This window comes from Dicentrarchus labrax, unplaced genomic scaffold (assembly GCF_905237075.1).
Source record: "Dicentrarchus labrax unplaced genomic scaffold, dlabrax2021, whole genome shotgun sequence".
NCBI lineage: Eukaryota > Metazoa > Chordata > Actinopteri > Moronidae > Dicentrarchus > Dicentrarchus labrax.
Window position 1 is genome coordinate 2,486,887 of NW_026136712.1, and position 27,407 is coordinate 2,514,293.

Genomic DNA, 27,407 nt, shown 5'->3' on the forward strand with positions numbered 1-27,407 from the left:
TCAACTGTTCTCACCATGTATCAATAACATTGGCCTGTCCTGATTGCCTTAAGGTCACTTACCCAACAGCAACAATGGAGAGAAAAAAAATCTGTACAAGCACTTATGATACATGGTAGAGGTGGGCGATATATATCGTTTGCGATAATATCGTCATTGTTGTTTTGACGATGTCCAAATTTCCATTATCGAGTATTTAAATTACTTCGCCAAAAATATTGAAACGCACGCGGAAACTCCTCACATCCACTGAATACACGGTGCAGCAACGCTCTCTACAGCATGGCAGGATTCAGTCACACGACTAGTGGGCCGACGTGATCACGTGACCTCTCGCTAGCATCCTCCTTGCAACAGTTTAGCAGCACGCTGTGATGGTAGAGAGAAAATGCAAGCACCTCCAGTCCCTGAAGCTACCGGTACTTCAGATGATTTAGTGCCTAGACGTGGGTCTACCTCTCTGGCATGGAAATGGTTTGGTTTCGAAAAGACTGATAATGGTCTGTGTCCACCAAACACGTTTTTAGTGCTAGCAGCGCCTATTTTGAATACAAATCCTATGAGCTTCAGCGTTCAGAGCGCTAAGCGCCTTCAGCGGTAAAAAGATGCAGACGTTTTTTTTAGCGCAGCGCTCAGAGCGCTCCAAGTTGAAATCTGTTTTAACACCGCTGGGCGCTTGGAAAATGAGTTTTTGAGCGCTCTCAGCACTAAAAACGAGTTTGGTGGACACAATCTCTAACTCAGACAATTCCAATCACATTTTAAAGGATATCGACCACTAATACATGGAACATAATTAGCTCTGTAAAAGTCCTAAAGTGCACTTGCACTGGTTATTCTAATGGAAAAGACAGAAGAGATTATTTATTTTATTTCAACAGTTACATTAGGACTGATGCTGACTAAGCATAATTAAAAAAACAGTAACTGTGATCAATATACTTCTGTACGGACAGAGTGGTGTCAGCTTTGTTGTTGCTGTTTCTGAGATTAATGTATAACTGGCATCTCTTAATGACCCTGAATGGCCTTACAGCGCTATTCTATATTTTTTCTGCTAAATTATTCAATAAATCTAAACCATGTATCAGTCCGTCTTTTAATACTTGTGACATCTCCACCCTGCCTGTGGCTGTCAGCCCCAAGTCCATTGGTTCCTACTGAAGATGTAAGTCTTTAAAAACACCTCACTTTAAAAACACCTCACTAGTCACTGTAGTTTTTAGCAAATGTTACTCGAACAGGAGGAACTTGTGCTTTTGTTGGGGACTATTTTCACAGCATATGTGGAATTGAGTCAAAGTGAACTGAACTGGCACAGAAGAATAAGAAATATCATGCTTTGCTTTTGGGTCTGTTCCATCAGACAAAAATGAAAAATATAACATATCATCAGCCTTATCCTTCAAGGACAGCGCAGACAGTCTTCAGTCACGTCCTCAGGAGCATGTTGACCATACACAGTCTTGTGTACTGTTAAAGCTGTAGCTTTGGGCACATGTGTAAGCTTGTCAGCATCATTAAATTGGCTTGTCCCTCTCTCTCTTTCTCTGCTGCATATACGCTCTGAGTCAAACAGAGCTTGTTTTATCATTCACTGGGTTGCTGAATAAATTTGGTGCGTTTGATACCCTGGCCTCAGGTGTACTGACACATCAGTGTGTTAGTTTATTTTTGGGGTGGACATTGTGAAGGTGCTCTGTAGTTTTCAATTCTGATCATTCTAGCTTATAGTGGACATAGATGGTATATGGTATATAGATAGGGCTACAACTAACTGATTATTTTTTATTGTTGTCAATTATTTTCTCAATCAATTAGTTGTTTGGGCCATAAAATGTCAGGAAATGGTAAAAAATGTGGATCAGTGTTTCCCAAAGCCCAAGGATACGTCCCCAAATGTCTTGTGTCCACAATCCAAAGATATTCAAGAAAGCAGAAATTATTTACATTGGACACACTGAAATCAGAGAATTTGGACATTTCTTCTTGAAAAGTGGCTCAAAACAATGAATCCATTATCAAAATAGTTGGCGATTAATTTGATAGTTGACTAATAATTGATTCATCAACTAATTGTTGCAACTCTAAGTCCACTGGACTACCCACCTCTGCAAATGACTAACTGATTCATCAAGAAGATGATTAATGGATTCATTTACAGTATAATGAAAATAATTGTCAGCCACACTCAACTCTGGTTTTCACACCATCCCTGGATCTCTTTGCTTTTCTGTCTACATCCTATGTACTGCTGTTTCCCAACAAAATGAACTATCCTGCCCCCATGAAAATGCTGAGAAATACTAACATTATGTCAATCATTTATTGGGCTACAGTTGTATGGGCCTTTCTGTGGAGCAGCCATGTTCGTTCACAGTGCAGACCAAAGTGGCCCAAATCAGATTTCTTTGCTTATATTTGATTTAGATCTGTTTTTCTGTGACATTGTGAACAGCACAAATCATGTGAATTTGATATATTCTATTGTGATGTGGGACATTTTCAGATGTGATCCAAATCAGCTTCAGGTCCGATTATTATTATTTTTTTTTCAATTCACGTGACTTTTACGTCACTCTTGATTGACATTAGTCATGCGGGTCACACTGCAATCTGACATTGTGAACATAGCCTAAGTGAGTATATGTGTATATGTTGGGATCCTGTACAGCATTGGTATTACTGAATGGAAGGATGCATTGTCCAGCTTAAGACTTAAGACAGTTTCCCATTAAATACAAAGTTCCCTATCATTTTGCCACGAGGTTCACAGTTCAGACGGAATAATCAGGCAGATGACGGACTGCATTGGTTCTCTGTATCTGCTAATGGGAAAAGTTCAGTTCTTTCAGTAGAGACGAAATTTATCGAAATCTGAAAAAGCAATGTCACAAAGTGACTTCCCCAATTGCAATGATTAAACGTCCTTGTACAAACGAGCACTAACCCCCCCTCACATTAGTGTGTGTGTGTGTGTGTGTACATCGGGGGAGGGGCTGGTCAGGAGTGATGCTGATGGGGAACAGTGTTTGTTGTGTTGTGTGCTTTTTCCGGACTTCAAGGGCTCGTCTCTCTACTGTATGGCATAGGGGGGTGTTCAATGTGTAGGGTGTGTATGTGCGTGGGGTGGGGGGTGGATGGGCTGAGACTTGCTGTGAAATATGTGACAATGGAGCTCTGTTAGGCTCTGTGTGTGTGTGTGTGTGTGTGGGTGTGTGTGTGTGTGTGTGTGTGTGTGTGTGTGTGTGTGTGTGTGTGTGTGAGAGAGAGAGAGAGAGAGAGAGAAAGAAAGAGAGGAATGATGTGGGTAGATGCTGCGTGGGTCAAGGTTGAAAGGTTGGACAGGATGCCAGTATGGCCTTGTTTAATGCTGATGGTTCCCACCTAAACCCATGGAGGAAAGGTGTGTGTGTGTGTGTGTGTGTGTGTGTGTGTGTGTGTGTGTGTGTGTGTGTGTGTGTGTGTGTGAGAGAGCGAGAGAGAGAGAGAGAGAGAGAGAGTTACTATGCACACACTGGACCATTCTTCTTCCGACAGGTGGGCTGCTCAGGAATGTGTCAATGAAAGAGTGTTGGTGATTACACTGCAGCAACGGAATGATGTGTGTGTCTGAGAGAAAGAGCAAAAACAGATGAGAAAAAAGAGAAGTGAAAGGAGGGAAAAGTGCAACAGAGAAACTTCTGTCAGAAAGAGATCGATAAAACAGATAAAAGCAGCAAAAAGTGGGAAGAGGGCTATGAGGGATCAGGTGCAGTCTATCTAGTGTGTGTGTGTGGCTGTACACATGCCCCCCCTTTACCCTGCCAGTTCAGAAGGATCCAGCTGGATCTCTCTGACGGGGGAGGACCTGGCTCCATCTGGGCATCCAGCTGCTGCCCTGTGCTGTTGGGATCAGGTACCACAGTGAAGCCCTGAGACCTCACTGACTGTCTCATGATGCATTAACACATACAGATACAGAGAGGCTCGGCTCTTACGAGTGTCAATGGTGCAGGTGTGTTTGCATTAATTGTGTTTACTGAGCTTTGACTGGGCAGTTATTGTCTTGTGTTGACTCTATGTGGCTGCACGCAGGGTCCGAAATGAACACCCACCAAACACCAAATGTGCGTCGAGTTTCCACGAGGCGAGTAAATCTTGGAAGGCTGTCCCCTGCACTGGTGTTTTGGGGTCATTTACGGGTGTGCTGCTTCTGTCCTTTGCTGTCTGGGGCAGGGTTTAAAGCACACGCATACTGCTATGTGTGTTTTTACACGTCACTGCTCTGAAACTGACGAAGCGTTCCTAGTTTAACGGCTGTATTATCTCAAATGTACAAAAAGGTGATTTATTTTTTTTTTTGATGCAAAAGTGATCGTAAACATGAATCATATCACAATATTTGTCAAAAGTTAAAAGTAAGCATATTTTAATCTAAGAATATCTAAGAAATATAAACTGTGATAATTAAAAAGTAGGAGAAGACAGAGTTACAGCCACTGACCGCTCTTCAGCTGCAGTGGCTCATCTGCTGTTTGCTGCTCTGATTGGCTTTCTTGTGGTGGAATTGGGCCAAAGGTGTCAAACTGGCTTCAGGCCTAGTGGTTGGAACAGTCACAGCTAAGACTCAGCAAAACGACCATGAAAAGAAGTAGTGAATTTGTGATATGACGTAGGTTACATGTGAACACTTTGACATAATTGTTTCCTTGGTCAGTAATTTAAAAAGTGAAAATGAAAAAGCAGTATGGTTGGAGGAAACATTTTTTCCCCTGGGATCATACTATACAATAATCCTCACAAACATATTGTGATGATACGGATGAGACAACATACAGATTTTGTTTACGTCTGATTTAGGTCATCTTTTCATTATAATACTAGAGTAGAAAATTATACCGTAATCAACACTTAAGTGAAGGAAGTTGTCCATTTCACATACAAAGCAATGTACTTAAAAATAATAAAATACTATTGGAGAGTGAACCAGGCTATGAACAAAGAATTGGAATGAAGCCCAAATATCTTCGCTTCACACAATACACACAATAATTCTCTTTTACCAGTGTAAAAATAGGATAGCTACCGTTGTGAAATGTTCACAAATCTGCTCTCCAGAGTAAAACACTGTGATAAAACTAAAATCAGTGCATCTGTGGAACCCTTGAAGGCGTTCGCTTTAAGGACAGACAACATCAAAGGCAAGAGCTCCGTCTGCTAACCACTGATTTCATCATTTCCACATGTTTCTGAGCAAAACACCGATCCCAAAATAGACTGAGTGCTTGTCAAACTTGCCAGGTCAGTGGAAGGCAGAACGGCTAAAGCAGCTAACCAGATTCAAAACAAAGGAAGGGAAGTGGCTACATCTTTCTGTCAAAGCGAATTTGGCCATAACAGGCTCATTTTGAAAGAGAGTGGGGCAGAACAATTTCACTTTCACAAAATAAAGTAATCTAAGCTTTTAACTCCCAAGTGTAAGATATACAGTGGGTACGGAAAGTATTCAGACCCCTTTAAATTTTTCACTCTTTGTTTCATTGCAGCCATTTGCTAAAATCAAAAAAGTTCATTTTATTTCTCATTAATGTACACTCAGCACCCCATCTTGACAGAAAAAAACAGAAATGTAGAAATTTTTGCAAATTTATTAAAAAAGAAAAACTGAAATATCACATGGTCATAAGTATTCAGACCCTTTGCTGTGACACTCATATTTAACTCACATGCTGTCCATTTCTTCTGATCCTCCTTGAGATGGTCCTGCTCCTTCATTGGAGTCTAGCTGTGTTTAATTAAACTGATTGGACTTGATTAGGAAAGGCACACACCTGTCTATATAAGACCTTACAGCTCACAGTGCATGTCAGAGCAAATGAGAATCATGAGGTCGAAGGAACTGCCCAAGGAGCTCAGAGACAGAATTGTGGCAAGGCACAGATCTGGCCAAGGTTACAAAAGAATTTCTGCAGCACTCAAGGTTCCTAAGAGCACAGTGGCCTCCATAATCCTTAAATGGAAGAAGTTTGGGATGACCAGAACTCTTCCTAGACCTGGCCGTCCAGCCAAACTGAGCAATCGTGGGAGAAGAGCCTTGGTGAGAGAGGTAAAGAAGAACCCAAAGATCACTGTGGCTGAGCTCCAGAGATGCAGTAGGGAGATGGGAGAAAGTTCCACAAAGTCAACTATCACTGCAGCCCTGCACCAGTCGGGGCTTTATGGCAGAGTGGCCCAACGGAAGCCTCTCCTCAGTGCAAGACATATGAAAGCCCGCATAGAGTTTGCCAAAAAACACATGAAGGACTCCCAGACTATGAGAAATAAGATTCTCTGGTCTGATGAGACCAAGATTGAACTTTTTGGTGTTAATTCTAAGCGGTATGTGTGGAGAAAACCAGGCACTGCTCATCACCTGCCCAATACAATCCCAACAGTGAAACATGGTGGTGGCAGCATCAGGCTATGGGGATGTTTTTCAGCTGCAGGGACAGGACGACTGGTTGCAATTGAAGGAAAGATGAATGCGGCCAAGTACAGAGATATCCTGGAAGAAAACCTCTTCCAGAGTGCTCAGGACCTCAGACTGGGCCGAAGGTTCACCTTCCAACAAGACAATAACCCTAAGCACACAGCTAAAATAACAAAGGAGTGGCTTCGGAACAACTCTGTGACCATTCTTGACTGGCCCAGCCAGAGCCCTGACCTAAACCCAATTGAGCATCTCTGGAGAGATCTGAAAATGGCTGTCCACCAACATTCACCATCCAACCTGACAGAACTGGAGAGGATCTGCAAGGAAGAATGGCAGAGGATCCCCAAATCCAGGTGTGAAAAACTTGTTGCATCATTCCCAAGAAGACTCATGGCTGTAGTAGCTCAAAAGGGTGCTTCTACTCAATACTGAGCAAAGGGTCTGAATACTTATGATCATGTGATATTTCAGTTTTTCTTTTATAATAATTTTGCAAAAATGTCTACATTTCTGTTTTTTTCTGTCAAGATGGGGTGCTGAGTGTACATTAATGAGAAATAAACTTTTTTGATTTTAGCAAATGGCTGCGATGAAACAAAGAGTGAAAAATTTAAAGGGGTCTGAATACTTTCCGTACCCACTGTAATGGATCGAGTAATCAGTAAGTTGATTAATCTGTCCCATTATCTGGCATTTTCAGATAATTGGCATTGGTCGATACCTGCATTCAAGGCCACAAGTTTCCAGCCCTGTACTATAACTGTCAAGCATCCTGCTGTAAATGTTTGCCGAAATGTCCTCGGTCACGGTCGTGTTTTGTAAATGTCTAATCTAGAACTGTTCTGGCCAGCATTATATAGCTTTGTGTATGTGTGTATAGTCCTGTTATAATAATGCAGTTGAATGACGTCTCTTTTGACAGACTGTACCCCGCTCTCCCTTAAATACCAGTCACATTCTAGTTTAATTTTCTGTTCATTAAGTAAGAAAAATTCCATCTCCAACCTGTCACTGTCGAAGATAACCATGTATATTAATAGATTGTATTGTGCATGGAATTATACATGACTTTTCTTTGTTTTAATATCGGCATTCGATAACAGCCATCTTTGGCCTGGCTTCGGCATTGGTCTTTGAAAAAGCCATATCCCAAACACTGGTATAGAACTTCAGTCATATGTGTGGGCAGGTGGTATGTCCTCAATCTTTATCCAGCCGTCCACTGACTCCTTGTCCTGACCTTTGACCTCTTCCCAGTGGATATGGTCTTGTGTTTACAGACAGTTGATGTTTTTTCAGAATCTTCTTCAGGGACCTTTCTGTTTCACTGACAAAGAACTTTCATCTTAGCCATTAAAAGTAATAATATAGAAACCAATCTTCTCTCTGATGGTCTTGTTTGTTTATGTAGGTCACAGAGGCATCAGTATTAAATTGCCTCTCGTAACCGGTTAAAAACTCCTTGTAGTACGTTAAGTGATGGGGGAGCAGGGGAAATTAATTTTTCCTGGCAATTTCAGATTAGTCCTGAAGGGCAGAGTTATGCTTGAAACAAACTAGTTCATGTAATGTCACAATGTGTCATCCAAATGTGTCGGAAGCAAAAATGTTACCTTTGCAGATCGGCCACAGTGGGGTGAAAAGCTTGCTATCACGGAGAGGGGCGAGACACGATAATCAAGGGATAAAACTTTAGGACTGACTTTTACAGGCTTTATCCACAAAAGTGCTTGTTTTTGGTCAGAAACACAGGACCTCACAGTAAGTCAGACTAGTTTATGGTATAGAACAATAATGCTTCTGAGTCCTTGTTGTCAGTGTGTGGTATCCTCTGCTGCTGTTTCCTTCCTTTCTTGTAGTGCTGCGTTCTTTGAAACACAAACACCCAAACTGTTTGGTCCCAGCGCCTCCTCAGATACACAGAGCCACTGTCTAAAGGGAAACAATGGTCTTATACATCTGCCTGAGCTGGTCTGTGGTCAGCACTAGTCCACAGTAAAGATACAGTGTCTGCTGCCGGCTAACTTGACCAAGCTGATCTCAGAACAGCTCTGCTCTTGGGGCACAACAATAATGAATCTTTGAGGTCTGTGGTTACAGAACGTCCCAGACTGGTGTCACTGACTACTGCTCATGTTGGCTCCACCAAACTGGAGTGAGTTTTTGATTTGTTCAGAGTATAGTAAGTCAGTGAACATCATTGTGACTGGGTTGGATTGGTGTCGGGTAAATTAAAACCATTCATATATAGCAATATGTTGTTAGTTTTCCAACCAGCGATTGATGATATATTTGCACGTGTGCACTTAGCATCTGTCACTGAGCAGCGGCTTTCTGTCTTATCAAATAAAGGCATAAAAAAACCCTTGTGTCTCAAGTAAAAACAATTCTCATATGTGAAAAAATGAGTTTGCAGTTATTTTTAGCTCAGAACAATTTTCACAGGCGACTAAAAATAGGTCAATTAGTGACTCTTTCCTGAATTCATCCCATCAGAGACATATTACGAGTGCTTGTGTCCTCCTTTTATACTCATTCATGCCTCCAATGTGATCCCATCCTAACTCATGTTAGCGTATTTCGGTCAGTGCGCTATATACATTTCTTACTTACAGGTCAGTTCAGCCAACGCTCTTATTAGATGTGACAGACATCAGAAAGATGTTCAGCAGACTGTCTCTTTCACCTTACTATATGAGACCCATATATATGACTGCAGCAGCTGAATGTATGGTTTTATCAATGGTAACAAGACTAGGGCTTTACTTCAGTGACCTCAATTTGTGGCTGTATCTGAATGAGAGGAGGTCTTTTCAAAATAAAATGTAAAGCTGTCAGAGACCTCTACACATAACGTACCATGACAAAATAAGCTTGTATAGAGTCCAGTATACAGTTTAATAGACTTAACGGCATGATTCTTTTCAGTGTTCTGTAATGATTCAGTGTGTGAAATGGAGTATTTTGAATGCCCCAATAGTGCTTTGTGATGCAATGCTGCCCTCTTGTGGCTATAAAGAAGAATCAGTGACACGCTCTTTGTTTTCTCCCTGTGTCTGTGCTTTGTGTGTGTATGTGTGTGTGTGTGTGTGTGTGTCTTCAGTATTCTTCAGAATATAAACTCTTGTCATTAATGCTGCTAGGTGAAAACCTAGTGTTATGAAAAATGACACATTAAACTCTCTCACAATGGGGAATAGCGTTCTAGGGCCGATTAATCTGTTGATCATTATTTGGCTATAAAATGTTGATCTGTGTTTCTCAAAGCCCAAGGTGATGTCCTCAGATGTCTTGTTTTGTCCACAACTCAAAGCTATTCAGTTTACTTTCATAGAGGACTAAAGATAGAAGCTATTGACATCTGAGAAGCCGAAATCAGAGAATTTGGACATTTTTTCATCATCAAAATAGTTGCCAATTAATTTATTAGTTGAGACAGAATATTCTAACAGTAGATATAATAGATGACAATAGATTGGAAATTAGTGAAAAATGCATATTGTGATAGGAAATATTTGAAAGTGAACTTAGACTAACAAAAAGCCTAGCATGCAAGGAGTTCAATGAGTTTGTAGGTTAAAGTAAGGTACTTTAAAACTATATATAAATAGCTGTCAGGGAACTCATATTCCCAATGCATTTAAACCTGCTTCTGGCAAAGGGTCCATTATGTTGACATGTTATACATAATGCACTTTTTTAGGGTTTGTACACATACATTTGGGTATTTAGGTGGCCTACCAGATCGAAACTGTGAAATAAATCAACCAAGGGCAGACTATATCAGAAGATATGGCAGTATGGGAAAAAGTATATGGAAAATGTGTTTTTTAAAACATGTAAACCTATTCTAGTAGACCCAGAAAACAAAAGTATGAGCACAGAAATAAGCACAATATGTCTCCTTTAAGTTTAGATATTAATTTGAGTCTTTATCCATCACTCCTTTTTTTTCTTGGAATCTCACCTAAAAATATTCCAGACAGTAATGTAAGGCAGGGGTTTTCCCAGTCTGACACTGTGGGCCTCCCCTCAGACAAAGCTTGGAAATAGGCCTCCTCCCCCTCCTTAATTTATTTGCTTTGTTCCTGGATGCCTATGGGATGATTATGCTGTCTGATCCGGTAGACAGCCTACTATTGCTAAGGTCTGTCCTATAAGGCATTTATTAGTTTCTGAAAACAGTAAAATCCCCCAAACTACTGTATGTCTGAATCTCTTAAACCAAATCACACACAGTTAGGCTATTCTATGGGATCTCCTTTTGATAACTAATGTAATAACTAACATCACTTCCATTCACTGAACCTCCCCAGAAACTGTTCGGAGGCCCACCTCCCACTTTGAGAACCTCCTGATGTAATTTTAAAAAACAAATGTGAAAGTATTTAAAAGTTGTAGCTAGTTTGATAAGAAATGGTAGAACCGTTCTTTCCCTGGGTGGAAATATTCCCAGTATCATAGACTGGGCAATGGACATCAACCCTGTTTGGTTTCCTGGTCTTTCTCAGGAGAGGAAACTGATGATTTTAGAAGGAAGTGAGGATGCAGCCACGAATTTAGGGGGGAAGTAACACAGCAGTTATTGTTCTCTTACTAGGATCCATTAATAAAAAAACACTCAATAGTTCAAATTGTAGTGGTTAGCCAAACATATTTGATGACCAGGGATTAGTGTGTGTGTGTGTGTGTGTGTGTGTGTGTGTGTGTGTGTGTGTGTGTGTGTGTTGCAGCCCTTGTGTGTGCTCGGATCACTGATCTGTCCCACGTGCAGTATTGTTGAGGGGCTCCAGTGTCTCTATTCAGCGTCCTCTGCTGCTGTGTTAGTGAGTTTAGTACTGTCATCAGCTCCAGCCTCCTCTTTATCCCTCTATTCATCCTGTCTGCTTTGTCTCTTCTCTGGCCCTCTCTGTCACTCTCTCCTTAAAACACATGTCACTTTGAATTCGTCTGAGCTTTCTTGGAATGAATGAGAGAGAGCCTCATTAAATGTGACAATACTTGGTATTTTCCCACTCTTGTTAAGTCCCTGAAACAGCATTCAGACTAACATGGCGTTCTTCCAGCTGCATTCATCAGTTTTTTATATTAACATTTAATCAGATGATTAATGTTTATGTTTAGTATCTCTTCCACCCCCTAGTGGCCAAGGGCTGAGAACACAGTATTAAATGCTACTATTAGCCAGGTAAATAATATTCACCCAACACACCTTTTTAATAGTAAACCATATCTTGATCTTGTTATGTGTTAAAAAATCAGCTAAATCAGCCTAACAAATATAGTATTAGTTGAGCTCTATAAAAAAGTAAAAAGTAAAGTAAAAGTAGTTTAAAAGTAAAAAGTAATTAAAATTAGAGCTGCAGCAAGTCAACTAATCAATTAGTCGATCGACATTGAAGTAATCTCCAACTATTTTAATAATGGATCAATCGTTAAAGTCATTTTTCATGCAAAAATGCCAGAAGATGTTTTTAGCCTCTTCTGTTTTATATCCCATTAAACTGAATATCTTTGGAGGTACAACTGACAAAACAAGACATTTAAAGACATCACCTTGGACATAAGTGGCAGATGAATCAATAATGGAAATTACTTTTAGTTGCAGCCCTAATTGAAACTTTAGGATTATTGGGTCTCTAAAGAGGATTTATGTATTATATAATTTAAATATTGAATGAAAATTAAAATTTAGTGTAGGCTTTATTAACATTTCTTGAAGTTGCAGCAGGTAACTTTTATAAAAATAACGTTTTGTCATATTTGCTGAGACTTTCACTGTATCCTGACTCAGGTAAAACTCAGGTTCCTCTGGCACCTCCTTGTGTTCCGAATGGCATTTGCAAGAGTCCACTAAGCCTGAATGAAGAGATCCAATCAGACCTGAGAGAGATAGTTGATTGTTGAGTCTCATTCTCAGGGCATCAAATAGATTGGTTGTTTTTGTTCAAGCCTGGTGGCAAAGTAACACCTTTTATCCCCCAGATATCATAAATATGCAGGTTTTTCTGTTCATACGGATGACTTCGAAAGCAGCCACAGACTCATTGTAACCTTTCATTTGAAGTCCCAAAAGAAACCATTGGTCACAATTGGCCACTGATGTTTGCATATATTGCAAAACAAGCTAGTATAAATTTGTGTACAGACGTATGAGAACAAACAAAAGAGTAGTGAATGTTAATAAATGTAGAAGGTACAAATGTCTGTGAGTGTTTGTACCGGTCTAGTTACCACGCACGGCTCAAACCATCGGGAGCAAGTTTTGGTTCACAATTTGGCACAATTTTACATTACCTTTGAAACTTTTGGTCAATTAACACAGCTCTGTTTTTGTTGGTCTCAGTTGACTTTCTCCTTTAATGTTTTTTAAATCACATTTAGCTGTTTTCACACTGTAGCTCATGTGACATGATTTAGTCTTCACTCTCTGTCCCACAGGGATCATCTCTTTCTCTCTGCGCTGCGCTCTCTCATCATACTCGGTGGCTGAGTCATTGCTCCCTCTCTCCCCTCTCTCCCCTCTCTCTGACTGTGTCTTCTCCTTTAGGCTGAGATTCTAGCTGACAGCTCTTTATTTACCTTGTTCTCTGCTTTGTTCCTCTCCCCACTCAATTTCTTACCCTCTCACTCACTCCTCCCTAAACTTGAGTACAGAATACAACTTACTTAACTGAGGTGGACGAGTGTAGAAAAGGATGGGTCATGTTGCTAAAATAGATGTGAGTTTAAGGCTGGAAGATATCATCGTGATATTGTGTATTTATCTATTTTATACTACTGCCAAGAAAGATATAAAGCACTTTGGGTTGGAGACTTGAAGATAGTTGATTGAGTCTCATTCCCAGGACATCAAATACCAATGCACCCTGGGAATGAGACTCTCTCTCTCATGTACTACTGTCAGAAAGTTTCAGCAAATATGAAAAAAATATATTTTTATTAAAATGACCTACTGCAGCTTTCAGTGAGGGCAGATCACAGTTGGGTCAAACAGTCAACAAGTATCTTTTCATAACCTGGAGGCTGCGCCCTTGCTGCCTTCTGAAACTAAAGATGAAGTAAGACTATCTTTATGAATGCTTTGACCTTTGAACTGTTGATAGCATTTAGAAGTTATTTAAGCCAAGGCTGAACATGTGCTGTGCATTCTGCCTAGAGCAATTGATTAACTGATAGATTTGATAACCTCATTTGATTAAATGTGTTGTTTTTGCATTGTATTTATATACCATGAACTGGACTGAATAGAGAGTCAGACAGCCTAGGAGAAGTATTTCTCCTCATAGCCATCATGTGATCACTCGCTCTCATACCAGCGGGGCTCGCCTTGAGATCCAGCGGCGTCCTAACAGAGCCAAGGCATAAAGAATCAGGGCAGAACAGATGCGTATTCTACTCACACATCACATTATGTTATTTTTGTTCTGGCTTGACTCCTCCATGATTATGAGTCCTCGCCGTCAGGAAAGCACTGTCATGAGTGCACAGATTGGTCACAATGCTTTTCCCAAACCAACCCTCCTCATATGGAGAAGGCACGCACAGAAATGCAAGATTCACAGTAGTCAGGCAGCATAACATTACTTTGACTTCAGTTTTACAGTTGTAATATAGATTTCCTTATAGGAAAGGAAAGGTCAAGAATATAAAGTAAAAAAAGAGAGAAGCTGTTAAGACAGCAGAGGAAAATAAAGTGAGGAGAAGAAGAAAGGAGAGAAAAGGCCAGAGGAGGACAGGAGATGGGAGATGCAGAGGCTGCTGGATGATGTTTGCACGGATGTCAGCCTCTTTTAGTGTCTCCACATCCCACTGCTCCCTCTTTATCTTCATTCTCCCTTTCTCTCGCTGTCTGTCGTCCTAGCTGCTCTCAGGTGTCAATGAAAAGAGGACTGAGGGGCTGACAGAGCTGTTGTGGAGGGCTAGAAGAGGATGGACACGTGCACACACACACACAGTCTGACATCCACATTTAGAGTTATTCAGAAAGGACAAACATTTATGCTTGTTGACAGTTTGGTTGTAATCATTTCTTACCCTCTCAGACACTCACACTTCCTTACAGTTTCATTAGAACCAGATATCCACACAAACACACCGAGACATGCCCCTGCTCTGATACTGCACACACATAGGACTCATACTGACCGTTACATTCATTATTAACATTTTGGTAAATACGCTGCTTGTTGCTTTCTATTAGGGCTGGGTGATAAATCGATTTTATCGATTAATTTGAATTTGTAGTTAAACACGATTTATTTTTAGTTAAAATCGGTTTTCTCTTGAACTTCCACAACACCAGCGCTCTCTTTGGGCTCCCGTAGGTCAGAGTCCGCTGACCCCTCCCCCCACCTCTCCACAGATAAACACAACATGGCAGCAAGCCAGGATGAGCTCGTCCCCAAAAAAGGCACAGAGTCGTCGGTTGTTTGGAACTGGTTTGGTTTTGTGGCGTCCGACAGCGAACAAACCACGACCCACTGCAAAGTTTGTTTGAAAGCTGTTGCAACCAAAGGTAGCAGGACGACCAATTTATTCCAGCACCTCAAGCAGAGGCATGCAGCCGAGTAGGAGAAATGTTGCTCTCTGCGAGATATACAGGACCACAGCCCACAAACACCCGCTAAAAACAGTCTACAAAAAAATCGATTAAAATCGTAAATCGGGTTTGGTGTGAAAAAAGATTTTATTTTTAAGCCATATCGCCCAGCCCTACTTTCTACCCTCAGTGAGCTGACATCAATATACTGTGTGTGTGTTAATTACGGAGCAGCCTAGCTTAGCATAAAAGCTAGGTCATAAATCACTCTTGTACATGAAATTCATTGACTCTTCCCTATAGAAACTCAGTGGTTTACTGTTAAGTGAGCGGTAAATTAGAATTTTGGTCATTTTGCAATGTGTGCACAATTGTTATTTTTTACATATGTCAAATGCAACAACTGCATTGTGAGATTGTTGGCAAAAAGTACTGTAGAGTATCCAAAGTAGAATTTGGATACTCAAAGAACATTGCAGAGGATAAATATAGACACATTGCATCTTCTTGGTGTAATCCATTAGATGCAGAGCTTTAGAGATGGTGGTGAGTAGTTTTTTTAAACTTTGGACCAAGTATGAACCTATCATACATTGGTTTGTGGAGTACCGTTTTGTAGCCTCTAGTTTGGAATCAAGTTTGGAGCCATTTTTTTTAATTTTTTTTGCAGTCTGTAGATAAACAGTACTCTAAAATATGTTTCTGAGTGATTAAGACCATAAACTAATAAGGAAACTTTTTAATGGGCTAATAATTTAAATGAGAAGTAGGGTAATTTCTTTATAAGACTCTATACAATCAGAGGGAGCTCCCCCTGCTGGCCACTGGAAACAATGACACTTTCACGTTGGTTCACTTCACAGACCCATATGCTTTATCCACTAAATCTATACTGCAATGCTGTTTCCCCCTGCATCTAGTCTTTTAGCTATGCTAGGCTAACCATATCTGATCTCCAGAAACATATTTAATGCACAGATTGTGTGCTGTTAGGTTCAGTCTGTTAATTTTTGCTTTCACGACGGCCACAGAAGATAAAATATGGACCTAAAGAATTTAACATAAAATTAAACAATATAATCTTGCACAAAGTGATAAATATACAAATCAATACACCTTAATACAACAAAAACAGATTAATGGCTAAGTAAAATTTCATAAATGAGCCTTACTCCATAAATAAGCACTGACCCTACCTCTTGTTTAATGATAGGCTGTTCCACGGTACTGCACCAGTGTAAAAAAAACAGCCTCTGGCTACATTATTTCCTTAAGTCACTATACATGAATGCACACTGGCTCCACAGTCCATAGGTACCCTGGACACCAACAGCAGAATCATGTGAGACTTAGAGAGAGAGAGAGAGAGAGAGAGAGAGAGAGAGAGAGATTTCTGCCTTACCAATGGGGGCTGGACTGTGTAGCAAAGGGATGAGAGGAATGTGACTGAGAGTGAAAAAGAGAGAGAGAGTGTGCAGGGATGTCAGCAAATAGACCCAAGGGAAAGGGAGAGAATGAAGAGAGAGAGAGAGAGAGAGGCATGGCAGGGTTGAGAGGAGGGAGGACTATACTTAGACAGCAATAAAGATAGTCAGCAACAGCCAATGCTGCACTATAGTGCCAGCATGGAGGGGGACACACTGGATCTCTTAGCAGCGGCGTGGGATTGTATCCAATCCTAAAATCTGGTCCGACAACAAACTGCCTTCTCAGCTCAACTGGTCAAGGAATGGAGTGCAACTGGTCTGAGATGGATTCACTTCCGAAATCCAGAGATGAGGATTAGATTTAAGCCAAATCGCACAGCATCAACTAACTTCTACTTTAGTAAAATGAGTGTAGTTTTTCTGACATGGGGACAATTTTACTGTGAAAGCTTTGAAGAGGACTAATTAAAATCGTAGAAGGCTGTCAGCTAACTAGAGTTTCCCCTGTGACTGCTGCTGTTTCTAATGCTGTTTCACATTCAAAACGCAAGGATGCCATTTAAGCTGAAGAATTCCTAGTCTAGAACTGTGAACTGGACTAAATGAAAGGTGAGAGAAGGCAAGAAGAGAGTTCTTGAATTGCTGTTTTGATCACAGAAATTTGCCTTAAATTGGAAAGACAAGGACCAAACAAACCCAGATTGGTAAAACATGAGGACTAGCTGGAGACAACTTGGTGCAACAACTGCACAAAATACCACATATGATGTCTAATCAAATCGAAAACTGGATGCTTTACCTGGGTTTGGACAAGATCTGCATGGCTTGACAGCCTGTCTTTGAGACCCATGAAACATGATCTGATGTGTTGCCCAAAGGAAGATGAATGATGAAGTTCAAGCTAAATCCAAGAAGGATCCAGATATTACAAGGAATTACAGATTTACAAATTAAAGACTCTGTGTTGAGTGGTCGACTTACTGCTTAGAAGTGTGTTTTCCATTGATTTACCCTCGTTTGTCACTTCTGGCCATGATGCATCAAGCAGAGATTGAGAGGAGGTGCCTGCATATCTCAGTTGTGGGGTCTGAAACCTTGTGACCCCTGGTGTATGCATGTGCGTACAAATGTGGAGGTGCTATGCTGAGGGTGTCGGGTGTCGCACCAGCTCCGTCAGGCCACGAGTGGCGTTTTCAGTGTTCCGTCGGGGTGGACTGTAGCGACGCCGAACCTCGCTGCATCTGGTTGGCAGTTTTAAGGGGTGTTTCACCTCGCGCCTCGCCTCGGCCAACCCCCATTGCATCACCAAGAAAGCGGGGCTCAAGGAGGGTCATACAGCGCCATCGCTTGTCCTGGGTAAGAGGGTAAACAGTAGTTACCTCTGCCAAGGAGGTTAGGTTTTTGTTGTTTGTGGGTTTGTGGGTTTGTTTGTTTGTTTGTTTGTTTGTTTGTGTGTCAGCAGGATTACGGAAAAACTACTGGCCTGATTTTAATGGAACTTGGGACAAGGAAGAATCAATTTAATTTTGGAGTGAATAAGAATCATGGGGGGCACTACTCAAATATTTTTTCTCTAATGGCCAAATGAACTGAATTGTCAGTGCGCAAACCCATCATAATGAAAGTGAATGGTGTGCCGTGACTAAATATACAAAAAATCAAAACAGTGACTTCACACATCACTGTAGAAACAAATGCAGCAGGTATGTTAAAAACAAGGAATCAGTGATGGCTTTTTCTGGATTAATCCAATTCCCTGATTTTCAGACTTGAATGGTTTTCAGATTTTGATATCATAGGACTGTATGCCTTTCTAGTTTTGGGCTGAAACTGCTGATACCTGATTTCTTTCTCGTGATTATTTGGTACTGTTAAATTTTATTATTTTCTGGTCAAGGGGCAATACAAAAAACGCAAACGGGCCTATCTAGAGCAAATGTTGTGGTTTGTCCCATCTGGGCTTCTGCTGCTATTAACATGGTAAAATGCCTCATACTAAGGTAAAGAAAAGATAACTTCCTATATTTTAGGATATATATATATATATATTTAACAAATTTCTCCTTGGGATCAATAAAGTATTTCTAATTCTGATTCTGATTCTGATTCAGGTGATTATACACTAATTAAAACATAAATGTTACACACTGGTGTTTTAAGGGAACTACAGAGTTGGCGATACTGGGTATGTCACCACAACCATCATTTGATACATTGTTGATATGAAAATATTGGTTAGTGCAGGTTTAAGGTTGAATTATTTGGGAATGTACTTGTACTTAGGTTTTCCCCCTGAAGTGAACTTCCGGTGCTTATCACCTGACTGAAAAAATATTTTGCTTCCTGTACAAGTGTAGTGCGGCATGGAGTGTAACTACACTGGAAACAAGTGAGACTAACTAGTCCAGTTGACACTTATGCTCTGCTGTAACTGCAGTGCTGTTCTTTGCAGTATACCGGACTATTTTACCACTACTTTGGAATTTGTTCTCCATCCTTGTCTGTAGTAGACTGACTACAGCTCTAAAAACAGCCATGTGTCACCATTTTAAAGGGTCCTCATCTCCTGTCTGATCCCGTCTGGTGTATTTCCTCCGGGATGCTCCTTCCACCATCTTGCTTTAACCTTTCCTGTCTGCTGTGATCAGGGCAAGAGGAGGACACCATTATTGACCGTCCCTGTCTACCTGTCCTTTTCCACTGTGTTAAAGTCCTGCTTCTATCACAGAGGGTCAAGGTTGATGTCCTTGCCATCAACTTTAGGGGTGACTTTAACCTGCACAGCTGAGTCAAGCAGAATGGCTATTACCAGCCTGTCATTATGTACAGTTTGGAGGAAGATTCAGCACGTGGTGTTTGATTCATTCGAGTGTGTGTGTGTTATGCCATATCTCTGCCTCCTGTAGGTGTTATGTAATGTAGCACTGAGGGGGCCTGTTGACTAGCAGAGGGGAAGGGAGATGTGGCTGATGCCCTCACTACGCACAGAGATTGATGTAGCTTTATATAAAATCTGGTGTGTATGCACACGTGGGCGTGTGTGGTTGTGCTTTTACATCATCTGCTCCAGTATGCATCAAGGATCACACCTTTTCCAACACACAGTTCTTGTATGTTTGCATGCTGGTAGAGTGAGTGCTTCAGTAATCCAGCTTCCAGTGTACACTGTGTGTGTTATTACACAAAGGCACTGTCAGTTTGTATTATCTGATGTGTGTCTTTCTTGCTCAGTTCAGCTCACTCTGCCGTAGTCTGAATGTCAGATGAGCTAAATCATTTCAGTAAAGGTCTGCAATTCAAACACTACATTCAAGTGAACCAAATGAAATTAGCGGTGCAGCAGACAGGAAAACAAGTAAATTGAGGGAGTGGGCCCTGTTAACGATGAGCTATATTTGAGTTAGAACAAGCCCTTGTTGTCCTGAAAGAGCAGCGCAATCAGGCCGAGTGTCCAGGATCAAGTAAGGACTTTTATTCAGGGTGAGAGAGAGAAGCCATTAAACAATATTTTATTTAAATTCCTTAAATGAATGAATCACAAAAAAAGGGCCGTAGACTTTGACTTAAAGTAAGAGATTGATTGTTTACTGCTATAACATTTAATGAATTTCATCCACAATATCAGCGTGAGCAACATTCTGACTGTGACACCAGTAAAACAACTGGAAACAACTTTATCTAAAGCCCTCACTTATATAAACATAGTGATGCTAAGACATTCATTCCAAAGGTGATTTGCATTGACTACATCTGCTCATTTAAATTTCAAAGAGGCAAATTCATAACAAATTCAGATACACGGTTTTCAAAGTAAAATATTTCAATGCTAAGTATTTAGTAGCTGTTAAAATTCTAATATTTATTTCTTATTTACTTCCATACATCTCACTTTATTCATATTCATAGGTATGCTTTCATGAGTGTATAATCACCTGAATGTAAGAATTGATGTGTTTTTTTTACATTAGACTGACGTGTGTTTCTCTAGAGGGAGTGGGTCCTCTTCTATGGCGGAGTCCGCCATACAGTAGTCCAGAACATACAAACGAAACACTGGGTCAAGATAGGGCCTTGTGCTTTTTTGCACCATAGTTTCTCCCCATACTTGGAAGGCGAGCGGTATTCAGTTGGTTGCAATCTGCAACTTCACTGCTAGATGCCACAAAATCTGAGTGCTACTGCAGTCAGATTATAGTAACTGTCTTGCTTCTTTTTTTTTTTTTGAGTTGTTGATGTTGTCTTAATGTGTCTAAGTTGCACTGAAAGTACAACACACACCACTCACAGTTTGATATAGTCTGTTCTGTCTCTTATTTCAAAAAGAAAAGTTACAAAATAAAATGTAATAAGGCATCCCAGGACCTCACCTGGTGGAGCTTGCACCCAACATTCAAATCCAACCTGTGTCCCTTAGCTACATGTCACCCCCTCCTGTCTCTCCCCTTCCTGTCAATCTCCAGCTGTACAAAAGAAGGACAAAAGAAAACCATGGGAAATGAAAGAAAATGTAATGGACCACTACTAAATGAAAGGGAGTCAGATATGGATAATGTCAGTGTTAATTCTGTTAGGCTATAAAGAGAAACTAATGTACACAGACTTGCATTGAGTCATCTGGCTGAGCACAGAGGTGTGTCACAGAGAGAGCTGGCAAAACAATCACACTGTTCAATAAAACACACCGTGGCATGTTGGCATTTCACACTGTGTGTGGCTGAGCGAGTAAGGTTAGTGTGTGTTAGTGAGAGAGGGGGGTAAGCATGTAGAGCATCTCACCTCTACATTTACTTTCACTCGTGTGAAATGTCACCTGCAGAGATGTCACATGTGGAATCTAACACTGCAATGTACCCCACTATCTCTCTCTCTCTCTCTCTCTCTCTCTCTCTCACACACACACACAGACACACACACACACAAACACACACCCACACACACACACCTATATACACTCACACGCACACACACACACACACACACACACACACACACACATATATATGATGACTTCATGCTCTGGGGCTTTGAAAAAACACGACTCTCCAACACACCCACAGCCACGCACACACAAAAATGTCAGTGGGCAGGAATCCTCTGAGGCTATTTCATTCTGTTTGTGAAGCCTGATGGTGAGGATAATATACTGTATGTTATGCAATGCAATAAGAGTGGGTAAAAAGTTTGAAAAAGTAAGTCTGAAGTGTAAAACTTAAAAATATTTGAAAGTAAGATTTGATCATTTAATAATAATTTCAGCACATTAGGCAGGTCGATATTTAGCTGCAAATCATCCAACAGATTCTGCTAATTTACTGATATTAAGGCAAGGCTTGGTTAGAAATCACAAACTAACACTGCTTGGCTATAGAAGCCTCTAAGGGACTATATTAGAATGTAGTGTAATAACACAATAGTGTTATAATCTTTCACATACATATGTATGTGTTATTTGAGTAAAAATGTACAATGATACGATTTGCATTTTCACGTTAAAATGAAAATGGAAAAGCTGACATTTAAGTTTCAAAATTGACTCACACTCACTGATATTCAAATGTTAATTTTTCACATTTGTGCAAGCAATATTTAGGTAAAAATTTAATACAATTTTATTTTAAAATAAAAGCAGCATTTGACATTTAATTTTCAAGGACTTAAACCTGCTTTACAGTGGACAGTATTCACATCCAAGTCAAATTGTTAGCAACAAATTGTTGTAGCAAAAAATTTAATTTTAATATAGTCAAAGAACACCAATATCAGTATGTGAAACATTGTATGTGAAGATTATTGTATTTTCATTTTTAACTTGAATAAAACATACATATGTGGACAATTGTAAAGCTATTGTGGATTTTGTGTAGATTTTAAAGATTTACATGAGCATTTTAATATAGTCCTCTAAAGGCTTCCATATGTGGTCAGTGATTTGATAAGAGTGCATAAATTGTCGTTAGTTGTTTGACCATATAATGGAGAAATGAATTTAAAGTGATTGGCTTCCCTCTGTGGAAAGTGTGTGTCTCTTCTCTGCTCTCCTTGGAACTATTCTTAGAGGCGAAGGTTTCCCCAAAACACGCCCCTGAAGGGCTCGGCCATCCACTTCCTGTCTCAAGAAACAGACTTCCTGTTGTTTTCATAACTGGCTGAGCTGGGTTTGAGTGTTTTTTTAATATAACTAATGGGTGTGCTTTTCTGTTCTCCATCTCTCTGTGTTGATGACTGATGTGTGTGTCAGTGTGTATGCTGGTAAATACTGTAGATATTGTTTTCTTCTCCCCCATGATGGCTGTTAATTTTTTTTTCATAATCCATCAATGAGACGTAAATGGTAAATGGACCATGTATAGCACCTTTCTAGTCTTCCGACCACTCAAAGAGATTTTACACTACATGCCACATTCACCCTTTCACACACATTCAGTCAGTGATGGCAAACTCCATTGAACAGAAACTAATTCGTTCATGCACACTCACACATCCATGCACGGCATCGGGAGCAATTTGGGGTTCAGTATCTTGCTCAAGGATACTTCGACAACCTTCCAATTAGTGGACGACCCGCTCTGCCTCTGGGCCACAGCCGCCACGACGTCAGATTCAAAGACGACGTCAGATTCAAAGACGACGTCAGATTCAAAGACGACGTCAGATTCAAAGACGACGTCAGATTCAAAGATAGTTTTATGGTCCATCTGACATTATATTTGCATACAAGGATTTTCTCCATATTGCCGACTAGATATTATTATTAACAGGTGTCACCTGAAGTGAGGAATTAGCAGGTCTACAGATCTTTTCAGCCCCTTTTAGCTCTTAATATGCTACATGCCCAGCACCAAACCAACAACTAGCTCCTAAGAAAGTGGAACATCTAGCAGCTAAAGAGCCAGATGTTCTCAGGAGTTGGTGGGCACCAAACCAGAGCTAAAAGAGGAATAAATAACGGACTTCATGGAATTCATTGGGCAGAAAGAAATTGCAGCTGTTTGCTAATATGATAGTTGTAACAACTTTTGGTGTACCCTTGTTTAGAGCTTTAAAGCTGCAGTAGGTAATTTTTAAAAATGATTTTATGTCATATTTGCTGAAACTTTCGCTATATCCTGACAGTAGTACATGAGACAGATAATCTGTGATACAATCAGGTTCCTCTGGCTTATTGTCTCATATACTACTGACTATATATATATTTCTCCTAAGGGGGATCAATAAAATATCTTATCTTACTGGCAGGATATATTGAACATTTCAGTTATTTTTATAAAAGTTACCTACTGCAGCTTTAACGTTTGGGTTATATTCAGTGTTTTGTGCTTTTAAAACACTTTATATTGTAAATTGTCATTAAAACTAACTAACCAATTTTAGAATAAGTAATTAACCAAAAAAGTCCTGTCCTTCTGCCTAATTAGGGGCTTTAGTTCAGGCAGAGCACTGCAGTGGCATCAGCTGATGAGTTATCAGCTGTTTCATTCATGCACCATCAGTGATTCATGCGTCAGCTGACTACATCCTCCTCCTTATGTTTTGAAGCTTTTAGTATTGTTGACATTAACAAATATGTATTTGTTTATTTGCGCCAAACTTGATGATCAAGATCAGTGTTGTTATGATATGAAGGTTAAACATCATGTGGATTAGCCCCTGGATTAGTGCTGGAGAGCCCACTGTGTGTCTAATCTCTCTTAACTCTCACCTCCTGCTGCCTATAGAAATATCAGTGGATGTTTTTAGTCACACTCTTTGTGAAGCTGCCTTTGTCTATTGTTCATCTGATTTTCCAGATCTGTGTTTATGAGCCCTAATAATTTCCTGTTGTTCCATGGTTGTTATTTATAGATGGTATATATTTTTAAACCTGCCATTGTTGCCTGGAGGTAATAAAGGGGATTATAGGTGAGATTGTCGGTGAAAATAGAGCTTCCTCTTTAGAGAGAGGAAGTTTCTGAAAAATTCCTGGCATTGGTGGAATTTGACCCTGGTCAGATCTGGGCAGAGCACTCAGTGAATGGACCACATACGCCCACATCCACCCACTCACTTCCCTTATATGTATTCAATGATAGATGAATACACAGTCGCACAAACAAGTTTAATGGAGACCCGTCAAGATGATACTTACCATGTACTTTAAGACTCCCATGGTAAAGTTTAATGTTCATTTCCTACCAAGAGGAAAAGGAAAGCTTATTGATCTAAACATTTTCTCTATCTTCTCTTTTCAATAGGCTAAAGGGCGGAGAGATGGCATGGTGTCGTCCAATGAGAACAGGCGCCGACCGCTGTCGTCGGGTGAGGTGGAGGGCGTGTTGTGGCAGGGCCCACGGACCATTTACCTCCAGAAGAACTCACAGGGATTTGGCTTCACTTTGCGGCACTTCATCGTTTACCCACCAGAGTCCTCGGTCCACAGCCTCAAGGTGAGCGGACTGCTCTCTGATGTCGGACTCTCGGTCTGGACACAAACATTTGTTTCTATTATTTCACAAACTGGTCAAACTGATATTGTCACTGATTTAAAAATTCTGAAAAATCTTTCAGATTCTGAAAATCTAAAAGTCCTCATTAGGCTCAGCTCCAGTGTGAATTTAGCTTTGATGCTACTGGACTTAATCCTGTTGTTTTTAGCCATGCTAGTAACAAGAGTTGACATTCCCATCAGCCTCAGCTGCACTTTGAGTTTAGTGCTAATTAGCAGATGTTAACATGCATAAACTAAGACTAAAGTGCAATGGCTAAAATTAGCGTGTTAGCGTTATCATTGTGAGCATGTTAACCTGCTCATGTTGGTACTTAAAGCATATAGATGCATATATATATATATGCATATAAGAGTATAAAGAACACACAACCAAATGCATAAAATCTAAGTTAAAAAAAAACAAGTTAACATTTTCATGCAACCTGAACAGTGGAATCTGAATTAGTTTTTTATCACAGTGCCTATCACATGCAACATCAGAGCCCTCAGTTTATATTTACAACACTGCTATTCAGCAGTTGGAGGGTTTTTTATACACAAATTCATACATCATTCTGACACTGACTCAAGGTAATAACATCTACACACACTTCTGTAGTAATGTAGACAGTATGCTGACGTTCTTCTGCCTGGAGAGAGGTTGGTGTTGTAGCAGCAGGCCTTAGTCTGTGTGTAGAGCCCTTTGTGTGTCCAGGTCAGGAATGAGCTAACTCAGCGAAGCATCAAAGCCTCCAGATAGACCCAGCCAGCAGCCCTGTTAATCAGACAGACAGACAGTGAAACAGGCAGTCAAACCAACAGGGAGTCAGTATGTCAGTCAGTGAGACAGTCACTGAGAAACAGCCCAAACTACCCGGTCAGCTGGAGTCAGTCAGACCTGGGTTAAATGTGAGCCGAGCAGCGCCCCCCTGTGGTCCCCCTCTCCTCTAACATCTAACAACTGCTCTGTGTTTCTCCCACAGGATGAAGAGAATGGAAACGCTACTGGAAAAGGTGAGTGTCTGATGAATCAGTATCACGGCTTCTTGTAAGTGTCTCTAGGATCTATTGTGTTCTGTTTCATAATGCACATATGCTTAGGAGGTGTGTGTGTGTGTGTGTGTGTGTGTGTGTGTGTGTGTGTGTGTGTGTGTGTGTGTGTGTGTGTGTTTTGGGGGGGAGGAGCTATTGTTTCCACGTGCGAAATGTGTTATAAATCTGTACTGTGTGTGTTTAAGCAGGTTGCCAGCGGTCTCGTTTGGAGCCAATGGACACCATCTTTGTAAAAAGTGTCAAAGAAAATGGCCCTGCCCAACAAGCTGGACTGTGTACAGGTAGAAGACACACACACACACACACACACACACACACACACACACACACACAGACACACACACAATATTTGGGAAACATATGAATGACATACAATAGACATAAGATACAGTGGAGTTTGTACAGGAGAAAATTTCCTTCTGTGTTTTGTCCTGGGTTCCGTCTCTCAGGCTTCAAACAGATCTTTCTTGCAGCAGATATCAATAAGTTAGTAACTTCTTAGTAACACGTTGTCTTTGCTGACCTCCAGTGGTGTAACTTCTCACCTTGCTGCAGTGATGAACAGGTGTACTCCAGGACCCTGTGACAGCACCAGTGATGCTGGGCATGGTCAGAGGCTAAACAGGCTTGAACATTTCAATCAGGGAGGGCAGCAGAACACTGCTGGAGTTACTCTCTAAGATTGTTAGGACTGTAGGTGGCCTAACTGCGCTTTCACATCTATCCTGTTTGTGTTCCCTGTTGGGAAAGCTTTCAGCTGAACCCAGATGCAGACTAAAGTGTGGTTTGTGGTCTAAAAGCAAACACAGGACTTTGTGATAGCAGACATGTGATTTTAACATGAATTCCAAAGCAAAACTATTATTAAATTTCTTTCGCTGTCCGTTAACTGTTCAGAAACTGATCTTATAAGCAATCTGTATAAACTCACATGCTGTGCATCATGAGCTCTTTGTGACAACAGACAACACAAAAATACACATTACAAGCGTTAAAGGGCAGTCAGTCAATGGAGTTTGATTTCCCAAATGGTTCTTGATAATGCAATGATGATGCAAATCCAGAGTTGTCACGCATCCTGGAAAATATATACTTAGAGACCGGTTTTCCAGTAATGGAAACACCTAGTAATTTATTAAATTGATCAAATATCCTGGAAATAATCTATGTTGTCTTGGAAAATTTTAATTGCATTTTAGACCCTCACTCAGCTCGCCAAGGTAAACCTGTTGTCAAATCACTGGAGACGCTGCAGAAAAACGCTGACCTGTAATGAACTTGAGTCACTTCATCATACTTAATGAAACAAAATGTGAAAACAATTGTAAATACTAGGCCTACCGTTTAATTATATGACAAGTGCTATTCTGTATCGTCAAAAAAACTCCTCGAAAGATCCTAAATACTACCACTTCCTCTGCATTTTCTTTCTAGGTATAAAAATATAATGGAATCTACATTTGTATC

At 40.4% G+C, this 27,407-nt stretch overlaps 1 protein-coding gene across 10 annotated transcripts in view; it reads left to right on the plus strand.

Moving 5' to 3' along the window:
* LOC127372859 (rho GTPase-activating protein 23) overlaps positions 1-27,407 on the plus strand; it is a 72,834-nt gene that overhangs the window by 28,555 nt on the left and 16,872 nt on the right. For 3 of the 10 annotated variants that reach the window (XM_051416724.1, XM_051416730.1, XM_051416734.1), the window contains exons 1-4: positions 16,614-17,779; positions 24,655-24,846; positions 25,871-25,901; positions 26,126-26,221. In XM_051416724.1, the coding sequence (XP_051272684.1) occupies positions 17,564-17,779; positions 24,655-24,846; positions 25,871-25,901; positions 26,126-26,221 (535 nt within the window). In that variant the 5' untranslated portion in view covers positions 16,614-17,563. Of the gene's footprint in view, positions 1-16,612; positions 17,780-24,494; positions 24,571-24,654; positions 24,847-25,870; positions 25,902-26,125; positions 26,222-27,407 lie in introns of those variants that run through there. The other 7 variants (XM_051416728.1, XM_051416726.1, XM_051416725.1 and 4 more) reach the window with 4 other exon arrangements.